The sequence below is a fragment of the Dendrobates tinctorius genome, unplaced genomic scaffold (assembly GCF_039654945.1).
Source record: "Dendrobates tinctorius isolate UK_male_01 unplaced genomic scaffold, ASM3965494v1 ptg000044l, whole genome shotgun sequence".
Lineage (NCBI taxonomy): Eukaryota > Metazoa > Chordata > Amphibia > Anura > Dendrobatidae > Dendrobates > Dendrobates tinctorius.
Window position 1 is genome coordinate 16,390,317 of NW_027361712.1, and position 22,706 is coordinate 16,413,022.

At 44.6% G+C, this 22,706-nt stretch overlaps 1 protein-coding gene across 2 annotated transcripts in view; it reads right to left on the reverse strand.

The window, feature by feature from the left end:
- The window catches only part of RNF31 (ring finger protein 31), a 103,406-nt gene that overhangs the window by 20,352 nt on the left and 60,348 nt on the right, over window positions 1–22,706 (reverse strand). For both annotated transcript variants that reach the window (XM_073575367.1, XM_073575366.1), the window contains exons 15-17: window positions 16,557–16,646; window positions 16,133–16,247; window positions 12,524–12,642 (exon numbers count right to left, since the gene is read on the reverse strand). In XM_073575367.1, coding sequence (XP_073431468.1) covers window positions 12,524–12,642; window positions 16,133–16,247; window positions 16,557–16,646 — 324 coding nt within the window. The remainder of the gene's footprint in view (window positions 1–12,523; window positions 12,643–16,132; window positions 16,248–16,556; window positions 16,647–22,706) is intronic.

Here is a 22,706-nt window from a genome sequence, read left to right on the forward strand (position 1 = left end):
ATAGCCCAGATATTCTTAGGCTTAAATACGGGCCATCGACTAATAGTATAACATGGAATCTGAATCCTTTTTGGCTGAAATTGATAACATCCCCTGATAGAACGATAGATCAGTTACGTTGCTTCGTCTCGTCCCACCCTGAACCTCGAAATATTAATGTATTTTGGGATGCTCTTAAAGCCTATTTACGGGGGTGTTTATCCTCTACGATCTCTTATATTAAACGGGTGACATCGGAGGAGGATGGCAAGATGGAGCGACGTCTGAAAGATTCAGAGGCAGCCTATATATATGATCAAACTAGCAGTAATAGGGTGGAGTGGCTGACTTGCTCAAAGGTTATATGCTCAATATACCGACACCAAGATGAAACGTAAATTATTTTTTGCCCGGCAGTCTTATTTTGAGATGGGGAATCAGGCAAGCAAATTTTTGGCTTACTTGGTACGACAGCATAATGCGACTAACACAATTCTACAGATTCATGACTCGGGTGGTGCTTTGGTTTCCTCAACTGAGGGGATACTGAAATGCTTTTCTGATTATTATGGTTCACTATACAATTCTAAGACCGATGTGGATGGCCCGGAGTGTCTAAATTATTTGTCAGATATGGAATTTCCTGTGCTAAGTCCTTCATGGATGCTGAGTTTACTCTGGAGGAGGTAGAGGACTCCATAAAAGACATGGCCTGTGGAATTATATAGGAAATACCAAGATATACTGGTACCTCTTTTGTTGACAGTGTTTCGTGGGATCTGGGAGGGAGGATGCATGCCGGAGTCCTTTTATGAGGCCAATATAATAGTTCTTAAAAAGGAGGGGAAGGACCCTTTAGATTGTGGATCTTATAGGCCTATATCACTAGTAAATGTGGATTATAAAATCTTTACAAAAATTCTGGCCAAAAGAGTGAATTCAGTCATATTAGATCTTGTACACTCTGACCAAACGGGTTTTATGCCTGGCAAGAGCACCTCCATTAATATCAGACGAGTCCAGTCAGTGGTCCAATATAGTTCTTTGGTACTGGATAATGAATGGGCATTGGCGTCGCTGGATGTGGCCTTGTGGCCTTTGACTCTCTTGAATGGCCTTTTCTCCACGCATGTTTGCAGAGGTATGGATTTGGTGATAGATTTCAAAAATGGGTTAGTGTTTTAAACATGAAGCCCAAGGCCCGGGTCATCGTAAATAATTCCATATCTGAATCATTTTCACTGCATAGGGGAACTCGTCAGGGGTGTCATAAATACCTTTTTTTATATCGGCTCAGATGTATGTAAACTGCCACGGTCCGGTCCGCTGGGCGGGGCTTATTCAACTGCTCCCCCCTGTCTTGCTCTACACAAGAAGAAATACGTAGAGCAAGACAGGGAGGGGGGGGGGGGGGAGCAGTTGAATAAGCCCCGCCCAGCGGACCGGACAGCGGCAGTTTACATACATCTGAACCGATATAAAAAAGGTATTTATGCATGAAAGGTGCGGGGTCAGGGTGAAGCAAAAGTGCTAAGAGAATAGTTATGTGACACACAATTGAATGATATCTTTATATGACATCTCAAAAAAGGGGTGACAGATTCCCTTTAATCGTAATGTCCCGAGATCCCAGTTTTTCCGTTATTTACAACTGAGGTAAGCTTTTCAGTCGCACATGAGATGTATAGGTATAGTGTCATTTCGTCTCTACCTTTGATAGGGATCCACAAATCACAAGGCCCTCAAGGCCTCATCTCCTCTCTCTATACATATATGTTGTCAGTGGGGACTGAATGTGCCTTAGATTCCGTTAAAAAGAAATGGGAGAGGCTCATCCTGGATACACAGGGTGAGGAATGGGAAGAAATCCTGGAGTCGCCAATCTGGGTATCTCCGTCTGCCAACAACAGGATGATACAATTGTATATTATTAATCAATCATATTTGACTCCAATTTGACTCTTTAAGATGGGCCAATACCAGTCATCGGAATGTTTGAGATGTCACTCAATAGATGCAGACTTTATTCATATGATTTGGTGCTGTCCTGTTGTTGCGCAATACTGGAGGGAGGTGACATCATTATTAACATCTTTAGTACAAACCCCTGTTCCCCTTGAGCCACTGATATGTCTATTTGGAGTGTGGGATGAGGAGGCATGGGGTCATTATGTTGGGATTTTTCTATGGGAGAGGAAGGTACTAGCACTACCCCACTAACCCAGAAAGGTTATCAAAATTAGGTCTATTTACTCTAGAAAAGAGAAGACTTAGGGGAGACTTAATATATATGTACAAGTATATCAGAGGGCAATACAGAGATCTCTCCAATGAACTGTTTGTACCAAGGACTGTGACAAGAACAAGGGGGCATTCTCTTCGTTTGGAGGAAAGAATTTCTGCACCAGCATAGAAGAGGGTTCTTCACGGTAAGAGCAGTGAGGCTCTGGAATTCTCTTCCTGAGGAAGTGGTGATGGCCAACTCACTGAATGAATTTAAGAAAGGAATGGATGCTTTTCTTGTGAGTAACAGTATAGAAGGTTACGAATAACAGAATATTATAGGTAGATGGTTGACCCAGCTTAGGGGAAGGAATTTTTTTCCCTATGGAGAAAATTGGCTTCTACTCTGTGGGTTTTTTGCCTTCCCCAGGATCAACAATGCAGAACAGCTGCACTAAAAATAGGCTGAACTAGATGGACATAAGGTCTTCCTTCAGCCTTCAAAACTATGTTACTATGTTATGTTACGGTGGATGGGGGGGTTCACCTCCTTCTCTTGGGTCCTGGATCACTTTGGTAAATTCGATTATCCGATATGAACGTCCGCTGTATCAAAATAGATGCCCGGGTAAATTCGAAAAGATTTGGGAGAGGTGGAATTCCTCTCACCTCACTTTGCAGAGCAGAGATGTCGCACAGTAAACAGTTCATTATGTGGAAGTAGGCTGCGGAATAGTTTATGTTTTTGTAGACGTAGGTAGGGTTTAGAAGCTAGGCAGGTTTCATTATTGGTATAATAACACAACGCTATTGTGATTCAATTGGTATTATGTTTTGCTTTATTTATATACAACTGATACACATTATGCTTCACATTTTCATGTTATCTGTGCATATGTAGGTTTTGTATCAAGCTTAACATCATATACTAAATGTGTGTATTACATAACTGCCTATGGTTTAATAAACGAATTTAAAAAAAAAAAGAAAAACCCTTGTCTGACGAGTGTTTAATAGCATGTTGAATGAGGCGCTGAGTCGGAACAAGGCAGGACTTTTCCTGCTGGCAAGCCACCCAAATTGTCGAGAACGATGGCAAGGCTGTCTTGGGCCTGAGAAAAGGACGGAGCCTTGATGAGGATGTCATCAAGGTACGGGATGAGGACAAGACCATTGATCCTCAAAATGGCCATCAGTGCTGCTATGATTTTGGTGAAGACCCTGGGAGCGGTTGCGAGACCGAACGGCAGGGAGACAAACTGGAAACGATGCTGATGTACCGCAAAACGCAGGAATCTCTGATGCCTTGGGAAAATAGGGACATGAAGATAGGTGTCCTGAATGTCTATGGAGCACAGGAATTCCTGCGCTTCCATGGAAGCAATTAAACTAAACGAAAGGACTGCATCATGAAATGTCTCAGGCGGACCCTCCTGTTTAGCAACTTGAGATCCAGAATGGCCCGAACCGCGCCGTCTTTCTTCGGCACCGCAAACAGGTTTGAATAGAAACCTGTGAAGTGTTTTCGTTCCAGGACGGGGATGATTACCCCCGAACTGAGAAGGGAGGCGATGACTGCAAAGAAACCTGAGACCAAAGAAGGATCCTTTGGGGGACGTGACTCAAAGAATCAATCTCGGGGCCATGAAACGAAATCTATTCTGTATCCCGAGGATACAACCTCCCTGATCCATGCGTCTTCTACCGAACCTAGCCAAACGTCTCTGAAAAAGAGAAGACGACCGCCCAGCTTTGGAGATACGTTGGGATCTTTACACGAGTCATGTCGAAGAAGAGCTGCCAAGTCTAAGTCTCAGGAGCGTCCGGAAGTATGGCGACAGCCTGAGGTGCTGGTGAAAAGCGCGCACAGCAGGGGAAAAGAGCGCACTCTATACTGAAAAAAACGCGCTCTCAGGACCCAGAGGAAGGAGCGGAGCCGGCCGCCATATGCGGGAGGAGCAAGATGGCGGCGATTTGCACCCACACAGTAGCCGAGGGAGTGGGCGGAGCTAACCGCCAGAGGCTGGGAGAGCCATGACAGGCGGGAGAAAAGCCCACCCAATGAGCAGGAAGAAGGGGCGGAGCCAAGCGCTGTAGGTAGGCTCGAGTGAAGCTGGGACCTAGATTTACAGCCGGTGGCCGCCGAAGCATGGAGGAGCGGCGCAGAGGGCCCGAAACGCAGCCGACGGAAGTCTGGGGCCCCAAAAACTCGGAAATGAAGGGGAAGGACCCCTAAAGCCCAATGGCAGGACCGATGCTCGGCTCACCTGAACACGCTTCTGTGTTAGGGGTTGGGGTCCTGCCGACTAGACGTATGAGGATACGAGCTGGCAGTAGATGCCATACTCATAGTCTCTGCGTGGGAGTACAGTTGTGACCATTCACACTGTATCCCTAAGGGCACCTGAAAGAAGACGCACACTGAGGTAGATATGGGTCTAATGAAAGACCCGTGTCCACCTCCTACTGACACTAAGTTAAAACGGAGTAGCCTAGTGCCAGTCGGTGGGGTGTACACTCCAGAGGAGGAGCTAACTTTTCTTTTGCATAGTGTCCTCCTAGTGGCAGCAGTATGCACCCATGGTTCCTGTGTCCCCCAATAAGGCGATTGCAAAAGCTAGTTTTTGCATCACCATATTTTGAGAGCTGTAATTCTTCCATATTTCATCCAACAGAGGCAAGTGAGGACTTGTTTTTTTGCGGGATTAGTTGACGTTTTTACTGGTACCATTTTCAGACAACTTTTTTTATGACTTTCTATTCTGATTTTTGGAAGGTAAAAATAAACAAAAAAACCAGCAATTCAGGATTTTTTTTTATGTCGTTCCACGTGTGGTAAAATTGATAAAGCAGTTTTATTCTTTGGGTCAGTACAATTACAGCGATACTCCATTTTTTTTATGTTTTGGCGCTTTTACACAAAAACTATTTTATAGAAAGAAATATTTTTGCATCGCTTTATTCTGAGAGCTATAACTTTTTTTTTTTTTCCCACTGATGGAGCTATATGATGGCTTTTTTTTGCGCATTTTATTCCACTTTTTGCTTGGGGGTATGATAAAATAGAATTAGACTTACCGGTAATTCGGTTTCTAGGAACCTTCCACGACAGCTACATCGGAGGATGTCTACCCCGCCCTAATAGGGGACAGGAACAGGAAGAGGTTAAATATCCCTCCCCTTCCTGCAACCACCAGTGTTTTCCTGGACATCAGTATGAATAGTTACCACCAAAGTGCAGGAATCATCCAATAAGAATATCAGATAGGGAGGGAAATTAGTGCTGTCGTGGAAGGTTCCTAGAAACCGAATTACCGGTAAGTCAAATTCTATTTTCTCTAATCACCTTCAATGACAGCTACATAGGAGTAATACCAACAGCCAATTTCTTTAGGGGAGGAATCACGGCCTGCAGCACTCGTCTGCCAAATGTTAAATCCCCATTGAAATTTAGCCTGTAACGCCTGGTGAACGTGTGGATGGACAACCAGGGGCGGTTCTGCATATCCGCTCTGACGAAGCATTCCATTTTTTTTTTTTTTGCTCATGACGTTGCTATCGCATGGGTAGAATGTGCCTCAGTGAGGCGGGTGGAGCCAGCTTCTGTGATGCGTAAGTCAGGCAGATAGATTGTGTGATCCAATTCGCGATCGTGTTCTTTGACTCCTTCTTGCCTTATTTCGTCCTGAGAACTGGATGAATAGATTCTGGTGAATACGCTAGGCTTCACTCTATTGTCGGTAGACAGGACCTCTCTGCAAATGTCGAGAGTGTAGAAGGTCTCTTCCTTAGGGTTGGAAGAGCTTGGGCCGAATGAGGACAGTACAATGTCCTGATTCCTATGAAATTTTGAAAAGACAGTCATGATCTAATCTCAAGATAATATCTGCAATGATTGCAAGGTAAGCTTCTTGAATTGACAGGGCCTGCAATTCTCCCATACGTCTAGCCTCAGTAATTGCGACTAAGAGGACGGTTAAAGGGTTAGGTTTCCATGGTCAAGGAATCTAGAGGCTCAAATGGATCTTAGGTTTGAGCACGGTGTTGAGATCCCAAGGAGGCCCCTGACTGCGGAGTATAGGACGAATCCCGGCTGCTGAAGCCATAAACCGCAGGATCCAGCGGTGGCTGGCCAGGTCAAGATGAGCTGATATTTATACCTTTAGTGCTGGGGATAAGGCTCTGTTCCAGACCTTTTGTAAACATCTAGGGTCTGTGCTGCACTGAGATGGAAGGGATCAGGGGTGCCTGGAGAGCACCAGGGCGTAAACGTTTCCCAGACCTTGGCATAGATGGCCTTGGTTATTGGTTTTTGGCTTTCCTGAAGGGTTTGGATTACCCTATCCGAGAGATATTTGGCTCTTAGGAATTCGGCCTCAATAACCATGCTGCCAGGTTCCCTTTGCCTACGTCTGGGTGTAGCAGAGGACCTTGGTGAAGGAGGTCACCTTTTTGGGGCAGAAGCCAGGACCTTCCTGGGCCATGGCAGGTAGGGCACTGTACCACTTCTTCTGGGCCACCGCGGGGCGATAAGTATTGTGGGAACTCTGTCCGTCTGGATTTCCTGAGATGTTTTTTGCCCGCATCGGTGTGGGTGGGCAGGTATATGCGAGGTTGGAATCCCACCATTGGGTGAAGGGCACCTATTCCTTGCACTCCGTCCATGTGGTTGAGGGAGACGAATACCCCTGTCTTCGCATTTTGCCTGTTGGCGGCTAGGTCCACCTCCACCCCATCTTGAGGCTAGGGACACGAATACCGCATGGTCCAGGCGCCACTCCTCCAGATGAATGTCTTCTCGACTGAGGAAATCTGCCTGGGTGTTGTCTGATCCTTTCAGACGCACTGACCAGGAGAAGATCCTTGTTGCTATTGCTTTCAGGCCGGCGTACTTCATACCCCTTGGCTGGAGATAGGCCACTGTGGTCATGATGTCCGAGTAGGTGCAGACGTGGCGATTTTGGATTAGTGATGATGTCTTTTAGCGCTTTTCCTACGGCTTTGAGGAACTGGTGCTGATGCTCGGCAGCCATCACCCCTGAAAATAGGATCTCTCTACTACTGCGCCCCCGTCTCGTTGGCTGGCATCTGAGCGGAGTGTTTTCAGGGAAGCTGAACCCGGCTGACTCCCTTCTGAAGATTTCGGTAGTTCAACCACCACCTCAGGGCCGGTTTAAACTGACCAGGGAGGGGAATCCTTCAGGACTATGGAATTTGTAGCCACGTAGGCCAGGCGGATCCTGGAATGTAAAAGCACGTGGCTTTGTGGGCCTGAGCCCAAGAAACCGCCTGGGTGCATGTGGTCTGAGATCCTAGAGCATACATTGACTCTGAGGGTCAGTGCCCGCTAGTCCTGAACCAGGTCCTTGGTGGACAAGGTCGACCTGACAAACCATAGGTAGGAAGGATGTCTTTCCCCTTGAGTCAGAGAGAACTCCCAGAAGCTTCCCTCTCGTGGAGGGATAGACCAGGTTCGGTATCCAACCCAGGGATCTTAATATCCCCGGGTCTTTCCTACGTCCATCTTCTGACATGAGATAGATGGTATAGAGGAGAGGAAGTCGTCCAGATATGGGATAATGCCTATCCCGTGGCGCCGGATGAAAATCACTGCTTCCGCCATGATCTTAGAGAGATACGTGGTCGGATGGATTGGCACATGGTAATATGCACCCTTCAGCTCTACCGTTGCCATTACCGAGCTCAGTCCGATGAGCGGGACTGCCCCTGATTGACTCCATTTTGACTTGCCTGTACCGGACAGATTTGTTTAATGGCTTCAGGTTTATGATGATTCGGTTCTTCTCTGATGGCTTCCTCACCAGGAAGGGACGTGCATAATGGCCGTGTCCTTCTCCCGCTTTGGCACCCTCGCGCTCTACCGGAGCAGATCTTTGGTAAGGAGCCCTGAAGGAGTGGAGGCTGTAGGGAGGTTACCCCTAAGCATTACGGGGAAGGACTCTCGAACCCAATTTTTTTTTTTTTTTTTGTCCATCTCATATGGTACGATGGACCCACTGATTTGTGGAGATGGACTGCCAGCGGGTAAAAAGAGCGAGAGACAACCCCCAACCGGGCGTCATTGCTTGTCTGGGGTCTGTTGATGGTTAGGGACAAGGATGTTCCTGCCCTTGTCTCCCTATACTCTTCCTGAGTATGTCAACAGGACCAGGGAATCTCTGCCAGTCTCTCATGCCGGTACTGGCCCAGCCTCAAGCTGCTTAGCGGCTGTGATCTGATGAGGGCATGCAAATTCAGCTTAGATTAGCTGTTGACAGAGGTTTGGTCACGGGAGGGACCAAAAATCCGTCTCCTAGGATTTCTATGTTTTGGAAGAGATGCTTTTGTCCGAAGTGGTGTCCAGGATGTTATCCAGGACAGGCTTGAACCCATAGTGGCCCTGGGAGGGGATGGCGCACCATTTGGAGATAAGTCGCCTATCTTAGGATTTTAACCAGGGCACTCCTCTAGATGAGTTAGAAAGGACGGCCGCTTTTGCGGCTACCCGGACCTGGCGAGAGCAGTCATGCTCAGCCTAGAAGAGCCGGTGCATTAAAGAATTACCCGAGACCTGCGAATTACAGGCTGGTCTTCCTGGTCCCGGCCTGGTCCCAAGTTGTTAGCGACCACCAGCGGAAGCATCGGCTAGGAACCTCGTTACTTTCTGCAGTACAGGTAGGGCGTCAGGTATCTTTCCCCCTAAGGTGTCCTGAGTCTGTGCGTAATCACAGAGACAGGGCATGTGAAAGCCATATTAGCTTTCTAGCAGATTTGTAGAGGTGTCCCAGGACTTCCTTGATAAGCTCTCAAATATATATTTTCCTCAATCCATTGGATCTTTGAGCTGGAAGGAGCCCTCATTTTTATATATGGAGGCCTCCTTTTATGGAGGATCAGATTCTGTACGTTCTCGTGTACAGGACACCTCCTTTGGGCTTCAGCCCAACATCTCGTCCTGTACCGTGTATTTAACTTCTTCCTCCTCCACCCCTATGGTGCTCTTAACCATACTGATTAGCTCACCCACATTCCCGGAACCAAGTGATATTTCTTGTTCCCTGGTTTTAGGGGTGGACGTGGAAGAGGAACCCTCAATCTCCCGAGCGTCCTCTGAATCCGAGGACTGAATTTCATCTGAGTCTGGGTCAGATTCTATCAGAGCTTTCTTCCTCCTCCTAGAGGGAGGCGGTCTGGGAGAAGGGAGCCATGGAGGAGTGAACCTCCTGTATTATGAGGGATTTGATGCTATCCAGGAGAGAGGGCTGCTCAGCGCGAAGGACCTCTCTGTATAGGACGGGCAGAGTTTTCCCCGTATGTCGAGGGAGTCTGGCAGCACACATTTTACACTTGTGGCTGGTTCTCATAGGGTCAGAGACCTTTTCTCCCCATATTAGAAAGAGAGAGGTATGCTACGCCATTTTAGTAAATAATGCTGGCTAGCTAGGGCCGCGTGAACCCCCCGGGAACCGGCAGCACGGAGGAGGAGGAAGCCGGGGAGCTATCTGGAGGACCCCGGCGTACACATCACCGCCTCGCTTTACCCCCAAAGGAGGCGCAGGAGAGACGGGAGAGTCCCGAGTCCCACCATGCAGGCGGAGACGGGAGCAGCCATCGGAGGATGAGAGCAAGGCCCCCGACCTCGGCTGCCCGGCATCTGACAGGTATCCCAGCTGATACTGGGCGTGGGGTGCTCCCGATCGCCGGCCACGGCAGCACCATCGTAGACCTCTTCATGCCCCATAGGGGACAGGAAAACACTGGTGGTTGCAGGAAGGGGAGGGATATTTAACCTCTTCCTGTTCCTGTCCCCTATTAGGGCGGGGTAGACATCCTCCGATGTAGCGGTCGTGGAAGGTGACTAGAGAAAGCATAGTTTTTTGCCTTGTTTTTTATTTTTTATGGTGTTTTTTTTTTATGGTGTTCACTAATTATTGGGACAGCTTCATAGGTCGGGTTGTTCCGGAAGCAGCATTACCAAATATGTGTACTTTTATTGTCTACATATTTTTTTTCATAAAACTATTTATGGGTACAATATATTTTTATTTTTTAATATTTTTACAATTTTTTTTTTAATTTTTTTTTTTTTACTTTGTCCCACTATTAGACTTTCATTTATTGCAGGCTGATTGCTTGTATAGCATGGGTATGCAGCAGCATCGCTATGCAAACTGTCAGCTCTGCACTGGCAGACAAAGTTGCTGATCATTCTCTGAGCATGATCAAGTAACTTTGCTAGCTCTGGTGACTCGGATGTTGTCATGACGACATCGGGTCACCATGGTAACGATCGGGACCCCCCGCTATGACGTTGCAGGGTCTCCGATTCAAGGGCAGAGGGGCTGTCTTGCCTCTTCATGCTCCATAAATGCTGCGATCGAGTTCGATCGCAGCATTTAGGGGGTTTAAGTGCCTGGAGCAGAGGGATCAGCTGACACCCGGAGGTGATCGCGAGCACAGCGCCTGAGCGTGCGACCCCCGACACGTATCCATACAGCACAGGTCAATAAGGCCCAGGTAACAGGGAATTATGGATATGTCTTGGATGGGAAAGGGGTTAATGTACAAGAAAAACTACACTTTTTGGTGCAGGTTTTGCATCTTCCTGAGAGGAGGCACTGATCTCAATTATGTGTCAATTATCTATACACTTGGCCTGGGGCAACTCAAAGTCCCACGGATTCCAGTACCACTTTTATGCCTATGATACTCAGATTTACCTCTCTGGCCCAGACATCACCTCTCTGCTCTCCAGAATCCCAGAGTGTCTATCAGCCATAGCCTCCTTCTCCTCCTGCTTCCTCTAACTGAATGTGGACAAATCTGAACTTATCATCTTTCTCCCATCTCATAGATCTTCCTTACCTGATCTATCTATAACAATTGACATCACGCTTTCCCCCGTACCGGAGGTCCGCTGCCTCAGAGTAACCCTTGACTCTGCCCTGTCCTTCAAAATGCACATCCAAGATCTCTCCAACTCCTGCCGCCTCCAGCTCAAAGTATTTCCAGAATCCATCCCTTCATCAACCCTCACTCTATTAAATTGCTTGTGCATGCCCTCATCATCTCCCGTCTTGACTACTGCAACATCCTTTTCTGTGGCCTCCATGCGAACACCCACGCACCTCTCCAGACCATCCTTAACTCTGCTGCCCGACTAATTCATCTCTCTCCTCCTCCGCTTCTCCCCTCTGCAGATCTCTTCACTGGCTCCCACTCCCTCAGCGTATCCACTTCAAATTACTAATACGGTCCCAAAAGGCCATCTATAACCTGTCTCCTCCATATATCTCTGAACTAATCTCATGATATCTTCCCTCACATAATCTCCGATCCTCCCAAGACCTCCTTCTCTCTTCCACACTTATTCGCTCCTCACCCAACCTCCTCCAAGACTTTCCCCGAATAGCCCCCATCCTCTGGAATTCCTTGCCCCAACACGTCCGACTATCAACCACACTAAGATCCTTCAGAAGGAACCTGAAAACCCACCTCTTCAGGAAAGCCTACAGCCCGCAATGATCCCCACTGCCTCCTCACCACTACTGGAGCTGCTGCAACCCCCCCAACCTACTGTCTCCTTCCTCACCATCCTGTAGAATGACTTCACGTGATCTAGAATGTATGCTTCTGTTAATACATCCATAGAATCATAGAATCGTAGAGTTGGAAGGGACCTCCTGGGCCATCTGGTCCAACCCCCTGCTCAAAGCAGGATTCGCTAAATCATCCCAGTCAGATGTCTGTCCAGCCTCTGTTTGAAGACTTCCATTGAAGGAGAACTCACCACTTCTCGTGGCAGCCTGTTCCACTCATTGATCACTCTAACTGTCAAAAAGTTTTTTCTAATATCTAATCTGTGTCTCTTCCCATTCAGTTTCATCCCATTGCTTCTAGTCTTTCCTTGTGCAAATGAGAATAAAGTTGATCCTTCTACAATGTGACAGCCCTTTAGATATTTGTAGACAGCTATTAAGTCTCCTCTCAGTCTTCTCTTTTGCAAACTAAACATTCCCAAATCCTGCAACCTTTCCTCATAAGACAGGGTTTGCAGACCGGTCACCATTCTGGTCGCTCTTTTCTGAACTTGCTCCAGTTTGTTGATGTCTTTTTTAAAATGTGGTGCCCAAAACTGGACACAATATTCCAGATGAGGTCTGACCAAAGAGGAGTAGAGGGAAATAATGACTTCACGTGATGCGAATGTAAGCCCGGAAGGGCTGATTAGCAGCTTAATTTGCATGCACAGTGTACACAGAATAAACCAATGCAGAAAACTCCTCAATGGCTCCCATAGACAAATCAAAAAGCTACTTACATTTTTGGAGTGGAAAGTGTTGTAACATCCGCTACAGAACTGATGGCGACACTGAGAGCAGTTAAAATGCATACAACCTCCTCGGGCAAGAGCATAAGAAAATTTGCAGTGTGGACAAGCTGTGGAAAAAAAGATTACATCATGTTCAGACTGGGGTGACACAGATTCTGGGGGCTCCTACATGCAAATATTACCTACGCAAAATTGCCAGCAGTCCCATGCTCCATGCATTTCATTGGAAAATTGGCAAGCGTTTGAAGCTGCTTTTGCCACAAAATGTTGGAAAATTTCAAATTGACTGTTAATTGCTTTAAGATTTTGGAGTTAAACAACAGTTCTAATCACAAAACTGCTGAGCTACTACATTCTGAACTACTGTAAGCAAGAGGCTGCAAACTGATTGGCAAGAAAGTGGCCTCTGCTGTGGTAACAAGAAGGTAGGACTTGAGAATGGAGGGTTTTGAGGGGTGTGTTGCTGCTCTTTTCTCATCACAGCCAGTCTATGTAACAATAATATAGTTTTTTTTAACTTTTAAGTGTATTGCATAAATGATCAACTGATCGCAGGTACAAGCTTCCTAGGGGACTAATAATCCCCCCAAAAAAATCATTAACTCCTTCACAACGTGGCCAATTTCCATTCTTACATTTTAAACTCTTTATTGAAGAATTCCACAACATAGGATAACAAACGTATGACAATACAGTATAGAGTCAAAATAATCCAAGTAATAACCATTCATAGTGACATAACTATAATATCACACTTTCAATACAAAAAAACAAAAACAAATAAAGCATGGTATTCAACACGATACATTTTTATCATTCGTTGCACCTCCTAGCCAACAGGTTCTGTTTAGGAGCTGTAAGCTCGTACCAGGTCAGATTATAATAGACACATTCTTAAGTCTACACAAATCATCACTTTCATGGTCTGGAAGCGATATACATCAGAGATTATATCGCAATATCGAGGCGACCATAGAATTAGGAGCCAAGTGTGTCAAGGGCGAATCACACCACCTTTGCCAAATCTTATGGAACTTCTGGGGACATCCTCTGCTCCTATACAACGTTGTTATATATATATCATTCACTAATTTCTTCCATTTCCATTGATTAATCGAAGGGGATCTCCCCCCATCCATCTCAATACCACTGCTTTCCTAGCCACAAATAGAGCCTCTCGAAGAAATATTCTATCATAATGAACCACATCTCTTCATCCACGACACCCAGGATACAAAGTTCAGGACTACATTCAATCGGTATCCCCATTATCAGCTCCAATGTAGTCATGACAACACTCCAATATCTTCGTATACAGCTACAGCTCCAGACAAGATGCCAAAAGTACGCCCCCGATTCCCCACAACTATGACATTCATCCGTTGCCCTTCTACCGAATTTATGAAGTCTACTTGGGGTCAAATTAGACTGGTGAAGAATATATAGTTAGATTAGCTTGTTATTTGCAGCTGTTGACGCCATCACATGTGCCTCCAGAGCGTCATTCCACTGTTCACCAGTGATAGAGGGGATTAAGCTTCGCCATTTACTTTCTACAGTGAGCTGAGTGGATGCAATTTTAGAATTTAATAAAAAGGTATAAAGAGCGGAAATCACACCTGTGGGTCCTTGAGTTGATAATATTCTTATCAATGGGTATTAAGATATTCTTTCTCGGAAACAGGAATTGGTACATTTTGGCGTGTCTCAGCTGCAAATATCTATAAAATTCTCTATAGGAAACTCCAAATCTTACATGAATTTGTTCAAATGATCCATTCTTACAATTTTGTTTCTTTTCCTCCCCTTCTTCCCAAAGCCATAACTTTTTATTTTTCTGTCCACAGACTGATGAGGGCTTTAGTTTTGCGGAAGGAGTTGTAAATTTTAATGACATCATTCATTTTACCACATAGTGTAATGGAAAAAAAATTTCTAGTGTGAAAAAACCCCCCCGCAATTCCTGACATTGCTTTTTTTGGAACTGTTTTTACGGTGTACATTTTGTGGCAAAAATCAACTTGCAATATGATTCTACTCATCAATACAATTATGGCGATACCAAACATAGCCAGTTTACTTATTATTTAAGTGGTGAAGAAAACAAATCAGATGTTTGTAAAAAAAAAAAAAAAAAATTGGGGTTGTGTTGTCATTTTCCAAGACCCATAACAATTTTATTTTTTGGTCGATGGAGCTCTGTGACAGATCATTTTTTGCAGGACGAGACAACGTTTTTATTGATACCATTTTGGGATAGATATGATGTTTTGATCACTTGTTACAGCATGATTTATGGTATTGCAGCCAGGGCTGAAAAAAAATGTAGTTTTTGAGTTTTTGAATTTTTTCGTTTACAGTGTTTACCGATCGGGTTAATTATTTTTATATTTTGATAGATTGGACTTTTCGGAAAGCGGCAATACCATAATGTGCATTTTTTTTTTTTTTTCACTAGATTTTTAATGGGGCAAAAGAGGGGCGATTTGAACTTTTGTTTTTTTTATTTTAATATATTTAAAAACAGTTTTTTTTCACTCTCAACTTTACTTGTTAGCTTGAAACTGCGATCGTCTGCTTTATTTTGTGAAAATCACTATCCCCTATGAAGTCTGCCCACAGGAAGGGTTTCAAAGAAGCTTAGTAATGACAAGCAGAGAGGTGTTCAATAGACCCTCTGCTGTTATAGCAACCCAAAGGTAACTCGCAAATCACGGACACGTTAATGTACGCATGGAATGACGTGCTCACATGCTGAACCATGTTAAATGCCGCGGTCAAGAATTTGAAAGCGTGATTTAATAGGTTAACAATCACAGGTGAAGCTCCACGTCACCCATGACTGTTGGAGGCAAGTTCTGTCTGTACATCGCCTGCTGGGGTAAGCCCGCCCCATACACCCGCTGTCACCTTAAACATTTAACCCCACTAAATAGAAAAAAATAGCTTTCATTAGAAGTGTGAATTTTGCAAATTATTGCAAGATCTCACCATTTAGTGCAGAGACTGATATTGCACACACGGTTGCCGGGTACATCGCTCAAGGGGAAGAGTTAGCGGGAGTAAGAACTTTATGAATTTTTGCCTACCTTTGTGTGTCGCTCTAAGTGTCCATGACTATTAGTCAGCCCTCTGCTGTGATCAGAGCAGAGACCATTGTGTCAGTGATGGATAGAGGAGCAGTGCATAGAGGCAGGGAACACACTACTAATGAAATAACAGTTCCCTGAAGCAGCTTCAAGCCACAGCCCTGAACATAATCTCTCTGCTCTGAGCAGCATGATCCCTTCCAGGTGACGCTCAGATTGCTGGGAGCTGGCGGTGACTTTCCTGATAGTCATATTTGCATAAAAAGCGCATGCCCTTCAGTTGCGTGGGTTTCCTCCAGGTTCTCCGGCTTCCTCCCACTTTCCAAAGACATAATGATAGGGAATTTAGATTGTGAGCCCCATCGGGGACAGCGATGATAGTGTATGTAAAGCGCTGTGGAATTAATAGCGCTATATAAATAAGTAAAATAAATAAATACATTTTGAAAAAATTTTATGTGTGATATAGTAAAATAATAAGAAGGTACTCTATATGCGGTATACTTACTGATCCCATTTTCCTGCAAGTACACAGCCAGGCCCTGTGCCTGATATTCAGCATCATTTTCTCTCTTCCAACTTTGGAAATCTTCACAACTTAGAGCTCGATGCTGGTCTTCCCACTGTAGTAGAAGGAAAGTCATAGTGTTTCATCAGAATTTAGAGAAAAGAACTTAGGATGTTTAATACATACAAGATGAAAAGCAGTCTAAACTTGAAGGTCACACAGCATTTTTACATGTTAGATCATCCTGACAATAGCAAGGGACAGGCACAATGCCACTAGACCCAATGGCTTTAGGGTGCACACTTGGGGCACTTATCTAGGTTATAGATCTTCAGAATACAGAAACCATCTTTTCTTAGACTTCTATCTAGCTACTTATCTATGCCAAGCTCACCAGCCCAAATTTCAGCCTTCTAAAACTTACTGGTCGCTTGCATTTCCTGCAGAAGCTGCAGGAGCACTGAGGACACTTTACATCAAGTTGATCGCCTTCATAAATAAATCCAAATGAACACTAAAAAATAGAAATAAAAACAATTCTATCAGTTAGTTATTGGGGTACATATATGTTCTTTGTATCCTACAAAGATAATAGCTTCACAATTTAGGTTTCATTTTTTTGCTCAGTTTGGCAAATATTTAGACTTGTCAGCTAATTCTTTATTATACAATATTTACCAAGTAGCCTCTGCAGTTTAATTAGTGTAAAAAAACCAAACTATAAAGAATCTGTAACTTCATTCATGCTGCCAAATGATGGCAGCCTGGTATGTTTTTTCTCTGAAATGCTCAGAGCACCAACCCACTTGATGGACAGGTCTCTCACTATGTACACATATGAGATAGACTTGTCAATCAACTGGAGCTTGGAGGGGAGAAGCTGGCTAGGAGTAGCACTGGACTAGTTAAGACTCCCTTTACAAGCAGCTTGTCAAACAATGTTTTTTTTCTTTTGTTTTTTTAAAACAGCAAGAGTGTTTCCAGAGAAAAATATTCCTGGCTGCAGCCAAGCTCTGATTCATGCTGCCCGCAGTTTGAGCAACATTAATTGAGCGACAGGCTCTATTTAATAAATGAATGCCTCTGTTATTAGGACTGAATGCAAAAAATTGTCAGTGAGTGTCTAATATAAAGTATGATATAAACACTTATTTATTTTCAGCCAGGCAGATAAACTTGACCTACAAAATTTCTCTGAAATTCTGTGGTAAGGTCTCTCACTGTGTATTACTGATTGCCCAACAGGAACTACTGAGAAACAGGAAACCAAAGCAAATGACAGGCCCTAGATCAAAACTCCCTTCAGAAATGCAAGGGCAATAATGTAGGTATATCAATACAGATTCTTTCATTCAAGAGATTTCTTATCAGATTCTGCATTAGGAGAAAATTGGAAAAACCTTTATAATGCATGTCACTGTCCTGTTGAGATTTGATCATAGATTTAAACCTGTCCATGATGATGATGGGTCTTCATGTACAGTGTGGAAAATAAGTATTTGGTACACTGCCAATTTTGCAACTTTTCCCACCTACAAAGAATGGAGAGGTCTGTAATTGTTATCGTAGTTACACTTCAACTGTGAGAGACAGTCTAAAAATAAAAAAAAAAATTAAAAAAAAAACAAAAAAACAGAAAAGAACATTGTATGATTTTTACATACTTAAATTGCATTTTATTGCATGAAATAAGTATTTGATCACCTACCAACCAGCAAGAATTCTGGCTCTCACAGACCTGTTAGTTTTTCTTTAAGAAGTCCTCCTACTCTGCAGTCATTACCTGTATTAATTGCACCTGTTTAAACTTGTTACCTATATAATAGCCACCTGTCCACACAATCAATCACACTCCAACCTCTCCACTATGGCCAAGACCAAAGAGCAGTCTAAGGACACCAGGGACAAAATTATAGACCTGTACAAGTCTGCGATGGGCTACAGGGCAATAGGCAAGCAGATTGGTGGGAAGGCAACAACTTTTGATGCAATTATTAGAAACACAAGATGACTGTCAATCTTCCTTTGTCTGGGGCTCCATGCAAGATCTCGCCTCGTGGGGTAAGGATGATTCTGAGAAAAGTCAGTCAGGAAAAGCCCAGAACTACACGGGAGGACCTGGTCAATGGCCTGAAGTGAGTTGTTGTCATGATTTGTAGTTTTGCCCTGTCCTGTATTTTGTATAATATGTCATTTAACTTTACCTGGTTGTATTTGCTGTAAATTAACCATGTCTCCTTCCCCCAATACTTTGCAATGTCTTGTGATGTACCTGGACCATAATCTAATTTAGACTTGTGTCAACAGCTAGTAGAACTTTGGCTATTGCTTTCCTAAGCAGAAGATAACCTACAATACACATCCTGTAGACTCAGTGGAGCCCTTACATTTCTAGATTCTTCTGATGGACCAAACCATTGAATAGTAGGTGTGACCCCTACCCCCTTCAGATGGGCTGATCCCAGGAGCCCTGACAATACATTCTTCTTTTAAGATCAGTTGTGATTTTGAGTGCGGATGTGAAGGAGTCACGAACTGAGTTGAGGCCAGCTCGTGACGTCCGTGGGATTGTGTGGAATCCTGTGGACTATTGCAAGGATTATTGTCATCGCATCTGGCACAAGGACTATCGTGAGGTGCACGGATTTGTTTCCATTGTGTGGACTTATTGTGGACTTCTCATGGACACCAAGGACATTATGGATATTTGATGTTGTATGCTCCCTGCCTTAATAAATCTCGTTGGATCGACCCTCGGCCTGTTGTCTCTTCTTGCTCTGTCGTATACCTCGTCACAGTTGTGACCCCAGTCTCAAACATTACCGTTAGTAACACACTACGCTGTCATGGATTAAAATCCTGCCGGGCACACAAATTTCCCCTGCTCATGTCCGCACATGTCTAGGACTGTTAGAAGTTCGCCAATGACCATCTAGATTATCCAGGGAGAAAAGGTCATGTGGTCAGTTGAGACCAAAATAGAACCTTTTGGTATAAACTCCACTTACCGTGTTTGGAGGAAGAAGAAAGGAGTATAATCCCAAGAACACCATCCCAACTGTGAAGCATGTTGGGGGAAACATCATACTTTACGGGTGCTTTGCTGCAAAGGGGACAGGATGACTGCACCGTATTGAAGGGAGGATGGGGTCATGTATAGCAAGATTTTGGCCAACAACCTCCTTCCCTCAGTAAGAGTATTGAAGATGGGTCGTGGCTGGGTCTTTGAGCATGACAATATCCCAAACCACACAGCCATGGCAACTAAAGAGTGGCTACGTAAGAAAAATTTCAAGGTCCTGTAGTGGCGTAACCAGTCTCCGAACCTGAACCCAATAGAAAATCTTTGGCGGGAGCTGAAACTCAATATTGTCCAGTGACAGCCCCGAAACCTGAAAGATCTGGATAAAATCTGTAAGGAGGAGGGGGCCAAAATCCCTGCTGCAGTGTGTGCAAACTTGGTCAAGAACTACATGAAACGTCTGACCTCTGTAATTGCAAACAAAGGTTTCAGTACCAAATAGTAAGTTCTGTTTTTCTATTATATCAAATACTTATTTCATGCAATAAAATGCAAATTAATTATGTGAAAATCAAACAATGTGATTTTCTGGATTTTTTTTTAATATTCTGTCTCTCACAGTTGAAGTGTACTACAATAAAATTTATTGACCTCTCCATTCTTTGTAGGTGGGAAAACTTGCAAAACCGGCAGCATATCAAATACATATTTTCCCCACTGTACATTATGCATTCTATATACATCACGTTCCAAATTATGCAAATTTGATGTAAGTGTCATAAAGATGTAATTTTTTGTTTTTCAAATAAACTCATGGATGGTTTTGTGTCTTAGGTCTCTGTATTTTTTAAATCAATCTCGCACAACTATGATTATTAGTTTTCCAGGTGAGCCCAATTAAAGAAAAGCTACTTAAACGCGTTTTCCCATGAAGAAAATTTTAATCAACGTTTTAATTAAAAGATCTTGGATTTTTTTTAAAAAGTCCACAATTGGATGCGTTAAAAAAAAAAAAAAATGTTCCTGTGCTGAGAATCTTCTAAATGTGCCCCTGCTGTGTACTGTGTAATGGCTGTGCTGATCATGCAGGAAAATGGTCTGATCATACCACAGCTCCTGGGTAGGGGAGGAAGCAAAAGCAACTATACAGACATTACAGCAGAGAATCACAGCTGATTCTTACTTTGAGGTAAAAAATTGCTTAAAAACAGGCAGGGAAATGGTTTACCTCACAGAACGAATCAGCTGTGATCCCATGCTGTAATGTCTGTATACTCTGTTTTGCTTCCCGCCAACCCAGGAGCAGTGGTACAATCAGATCATGCTCCTGCATGGTCAGACACAGCCATTACACAGTACACAGCAGGGGCACATTTATAAGATTATCTCAGCACAGGAACATTTTTTTAAACATATGCAATTGTGGAAATATTATTCAAAGATCTATTGATCAAAATGTACTATGTTTGTGGTAAAACCCCTTTAAGAAGGACGTTCCATATTATTAACCAGGACACAGGTTTCAAGAAATATGGGAAAGAAAAACGATCTGCTTTGAAAAAGCATCAAATAGTGCAATGCCTTGTACAAGGTATGAAAATATTAGATATTTCTCAAAACTTAAGAAGGGGTATTCCCAGCTCCAAGATCAGATCCCAATATAATATTAGCAAATACCTCCAATTAGAAATGTAGTATAATAGTTCTTCTGATTCACTATGTCTCTTTCTTCCTGTGCAGGGCATTGCAGTAGCTTAGGTATCCATGGTTAAGCCCACTCATATAGTGAGTTAGTTGTTAATGGTCGTACCCACGGTTATCTAAGTTACTGCAATGTCCTACATGGGTTAAGCAGCAAAATGAGTCAGAAGAACTATACCACATTTCTAATTGGACTAATTTTCAATTACTATTATTGCACCTATTACATAATGGGATAGGATCTTGGAGATGGGAAAAACCCTTTAGGCGTGATCATAATAATGTGAAAAAGTGTGTGTCTGATACAGAGCACAGACAGGTTTGTGCAGCTAAAGGCATAATGAGGAAGGTTTCTGCCAAACAAATTCATAGGATTGAAAGCAGCTGCTAAAATACCATTACAAAGCAACAAACAGATATTTGAAGCTGCTGGTGCCTCTAGAGTCAGGCGAACCTCAAGGTGTAGGATCCTCCAGAGGCTTGACGTTGTGGATAAACCTACTGTTAGGCCACCCCTTATACCATGCTCACAAGCAGAAACGGTTGCAGTGGGCCAAGACATACAAGACTAATTTTAAACCAGTCTTGTTTACTAATGAGTGCTATACAACCCTGGATGATCCAGATGGCTGGAGTACTAGATGGTTGGTGGATGGCCACCATATGCCCCAGTAAGGCTGAGACATCAGCAGGGAGGTGGCGGAGTCATGTTTGGGGCTGGAATCACATTGAGATAGGTGGAAGGCCTCTTTAAGATCCCTGAAGGTGTGAAAATGACCTCAGAAAAGCATATACTGTAGAGTTTCTGTTAGGCATCGGATTCCTGGCACTGCACAGCGGGAATTCAGAGCCAGACATCCTGCGTTCTCCCATTCTCCTCCGGCCGCTCGGACTCCTGCTCAGCAATCACGGCGAGCCAGGCATTCTCCTCAGACTCGCTCTGTGAGCTTGGATGTTGCTGCCACCTCCGGTGCAGCAATGGTAGCGCAACCTGCTTTGCAGGGAACCGCTCCAGAGGCTAAGTCCTCGTGCCGTGCTACTGGGCATGCCCGCAACGTGCCCTCTCAGTGGAGAGCAGGGGTCACATGTGCAGGTCCTGTGTCGGATCTGATTGGTCCTTCCTAAAAGTATTGGAAGGTCCTGGAAGCGCATGGCTATAAAAGCCCCGCATGGCGGCTCGGCCATGCGCTAGTGTAGCATATGATTCTGTGTGTGTATGGTGATGGATGCATGGACTGGTGTCTGACTCATTATGAAACCCCTACCCTCTGATATTACGAGTGGTGACTGAGTGTGCATAGTCAGCTCCAGGGTTGTGGCAAGCTACACGCCACTTGCTCCACGCCTACACTAGCGTCCGTCGGCGCTCGGTTCTCGGCGCCGACGCTTGCGGCCTTAGCTGCCGCTGCGCTGCAATACCAGCAGCTATTGGTGTTCGCGGCTGCGACGCCACACGCCGGCTCCTGTGACATTAACAGGGCCAGCATCTTTGCATATAATTTTGCCAAGCGACTTTGTGTCTGAACTGACTTTGTGTCCTAGCGTTCGGGTGACGTTAACCCATGCGCACTACGGCACCTTCTGGTGCATCTGCCATTGTCCAGCAGCGGTCTAGTCACCTACCGCACGGTGGACCACGGGCGGCGAACGCACCTCCTATTTATATTTGGTGCGTTCCGCCGTCCTTAACATTACACTAGCGCCAGGGTCTGGCTGGCAATGGCAGACGTGCGGCAGTTGAAGCGCTATATTCGGCAGCTGGAGAGCAGGTTGGCAGCTATAGAGAGCGCCAACTCAGCAGCGAATACCGCGCTAACTGCTGCCCAGACAGTCGCCGAGGCTGTCTCACGT